Source organism: Dendroctonus ponderosae, unplaced genomic scaffold (genome assembly GCF_020466585.1).
Source record: "Dendroctonus ponderosae isolate FM_Combo_2020 unplaced genomic scaffold, Dpon_F_20191213v2 Dpon_F_20191213_581, whole genome shotgun sequence".
NCBI classification, from domain to species: domain Eukaryota; kingdom Metazoa; phylum Arthropoda; class Insecta; order Coleoptera; family Curculionidae; genus Dendroctonus; species Dendroctonus ponderosae.
In genome coordinates, this window is record NW_026018796.1 from 2119 (window position 1) to 5525 (window position 3407).

General features: G+C 45.8%; 1 protein-coding gene across 1 annotated transcript; it reads right to left on the minus strand.

Moving 5' to 3' along the window:
- Positions 1–211: 211 nt before the first annotated feature.
- On the minus strand, positions 212–2948 carry LOC125502350 (protein unzipped-like). The gene is made up of 2 exons (XM_048667142.1): positions 2732–2948; positions 212–2673 (listed from the first exon to the last, which is right to left on the minus strand). Exons 1-2 carry the CDS (start codon positions 2910–2912, stop codon positions 1463–1465), a joined length of 1392 nt encoding a protein of 463 aa, XP_048523099.1. The 5' UTR covers positions 2913–2948; the 3' UTR covers positions 212–1462.
- Between the last annotated feature and the right edge of the window lie 459 nt (positions 2949–3407).

Consider the following 3407-nt stretch of genomic DNA (forward strand, 5'->3'; position numbering starts at 1 on the left):
GCACAATCAATTATTGTTGAGTGCGACTTCATTATCCCACATGTGACAAGATGGTCATTTCAATCATCATTAGCGCCCGGCTCTTGCGTGCTGATATGGCGAATTTGAACCAAGTTGCCAGCTACCAATCCGTCCGGTTTTCCCGATTTAGGTCTGAGTGATTCGGACCCTTTTGGTTCACTAGATCGGCAGGTTGAATGAAAGAGGCCAACATAATTGATGTGTTTTATTGATATATCTACATAATACATGAAATGTACATTAAAAGTCTGTAAAATCTATACATGTCAGTCCCTTTGAGGTACTTAAACCCGATTCGCCGCGATTGGTACCCAACTAACTAAAGCGCCAGTACCTCCCGAAAGTATCCGATCTAGGCTTGGCTGGACAGCGAACTTGTTCGCATCAAATACGGAAAATCATATTACATATGCTCATGTATCACATATTATATACGTAGGATAGCTTATAGAAGGGAGGCTTTTCAAAACTTTTGTACTTTGAACTTAATTGGAATGGTTACAATAATATAGGTTAGTAGATATACAACGTTTTGATCACACCTCGTTTGATTAGCTGGACACGACGATATTTATACACGCGCTACACATCCGAATACTGAACACAAAATTCCTCGGTTTTTAGCAAAAATATATATTATACCGCGCCGCCACTATATGCAAAATATAGATTTCTTCATTGTTTTGTTTTTTCAACTACAGCGCATCAAAGGCGTCCAATCCACCTTCTAACATACAATACAACCTAACTATAATGAAACAAATAAAATTAAATAACAACAAACAATGTGGTAAATCAAAAGCACCTCTTAAGTTCCCGGGAACGGTCTAGATAAGCCTACAGACTAAGGACGAAGACAGTAGTAGTAATTAATCATAATATTAATAAACAGCAAAAAGTCCAAATGCCGGCACAACAGTCGCCCCCTATTTACACAGTCTATTTACAACGCACTAAACTAAACAGACCAGTTATACAGAGCGATTCAATACGCTTCTTCATATACAGGGTGATTCCTTCCGAATGGGAAAGCGGAAAACTGGAGATACTACACGCCAAATATGGGTGGCCACTGGTGCAAACCCATATTTGAGGTATGCTAGCTCCAGTTTCCGGATTTCCCACTTTGAATGCAGTACATTACGGTGTTTCCTGTGGAAATTCAGGAGTATTTCATTGCAGATTTTAAGGTGAATTATTGAACGGGAAACTTAGGTGTCTGTCCTGGGCCACCCTATATATTTTTCCCAATTACGCCCCTTGTATGTAACTTAAAGTATAATCTAAAAAGTAAATTATCCCAATGGGAGGACCCGCGTTCGAAGCCCCGCCCACTTTAACTGAAGGGAGGCGTGATCTGCACGCAACAATCACTCTGTATGAAAAACTGCCAACTAAAAGTCTAAAACAAGCTGCCCGGTTTCTGGGAAAACTGCGAAACTTATGTGAGCCTGAGCACTATGGGAATGCAGGCCAGTGTCGTGGCTAATAGTGGGGGTAAAGTGGTGGCGCTGGACGCTGCAGCGTCCGGCTTCTTGGCCAATGAGGACGCGATTCTTACCTCGTTCTCTTGTTCTTTGGGGTTGGCCGCATGCAGCTCTTCCTGCTTCCGTCGCAGCACCACCTCAGGGGCCGCCATGGGCGTGGCTTCTTGCGTGGTGGTCGATTTGCTGGTGGTGGTTGTGGTGGTGGTCGTGGTGGTGGTAGTGGTGGTTGTAGTTGGTACGTAGCTGTTGTTATGGAGGAAATAGACTGGGCTGAAGTCGAACGCGACGTCCACCATTTTGTTCTCCCTTTGGATGTCCTCGATGGTAAAGTCCAACCGCTCGCCGTCCTTGTAGATCGCTACAACTGTTGCGGTGTAGGGGACTTCGGTCTCCGTGTAGTTCCCCACTAGGCTGATGTTGACTGCTGTGCCTTCATCCAGGTATTTCTCCACGGGAAGCGTTTCCACTTTGTCCTCCGGCGTGGGCAGCGCCCATGTTCCATTGAGTCGTTTTCCATTGGGGAGCACCACTGTGAAGGGCAGCCCAGTGAGCATTCCATGCCCTTTCCCCCAGCTAAGGAAGTAGGTGTAGTTGTAGGTCATCACGCTTTCCACTCGCTGAATGCCCGATTCGTCGTTCTTCAGAATAGTCTGCGCCAATGTCAGCCTCTTCTTCGGAAAGCGCCTGCCAGTGCGCTTGAGCTTGATCTGCCGAAACTCGTAGGCAATCGGCTCAGTTTCCACCAGGATCTCGCCCTCTTCGAAGGTGATTTCGTTGTTGTTCTCGTCCACCAGATGGTACATCCCGAGGTTCTCAGACGGGTTGAATGTGCCCACGTAGTGGCTCAAAGCGCCCCCTTCTACGGGTTTTCTCGCCACAAATGTCTTGAGTAGGTTCTCGCCGCTGGTCACGGCGCCTTGCGGGATATTCGTGTACTTGCTCTTGCCCACCCAGCTCAGCCTGGCGCTGTGATCAATGTTGATCAGCACCTCGAAATGGCGATAATCCTCCACTTTCTTGTAGAGCGAAGTGGTGCACACTTGGTTGCGGGAGCGCAACTGCCCAGTTACCCAAACTCCAGTTACTCGGGCGCGGCAAATGTAGACGGGTTCCTGTTGTTTAGCGATGTCGTTCTCCTCTCCGGTAAGGGCGGGCTCGTTCGAACCTGGAATTAAATACGCTGGATGGGTTCAGGTTGGGCTAATTGAGTTTGAGTGACTTACCGTCGACGGTTTGGTAAGCCGCGATCACCGCGTACTTGAGTATGGAGGAGTCCCGGCCGTCGGTGGACACCCATTGCAACGTGGAGGAGGTGACCGTTTGCTCCAAGTTGTAGGAAATTATGTGGACTGGATCGCTGGTGGCCAGCGCAATGGCGCCCAACAGCAGCAGCAGCTTTAACATTGCTGGTCTGCAAAAGGAAATCGGAATTGTTGAATTCAGATTGACGCGCTAGCCCACAGTCGATTCATCCTTGTCTATCTCGCACGTTTTTCAATCTCTTGTCGCTTCATAGGGGCAAGCAGTTGGACACCAATCAATTAAAATAAAAAGCTTTATTTTATTGCCCTGTAGTTTGGCTGTTCAGACGAATTTCCTTTAACTTGAAATATCATTTGAAATGTGAAAACTTTCCTTTTCTTCAASTTGTTTGAAAATTTAAATTKGACGAAAAATTGKGCAGGTTTTGAGATAAAAACCTGTGTTGGGTGCTAARTTCTAACGTTTTCCGGATAAATTGCCSTCTRGTTTRGCTATTTAAGGAAATTTTGGGAATCTTAAAACCTCATTTGAAAGCTGCAAACCTTCCTATTCTTCAGTTCTTTTGAAAATTAAAATGGGTGGAAAATTGGGCAATTTTCAGTTAAACAAGATCATTGTTCGGATAAAACTGTTGTA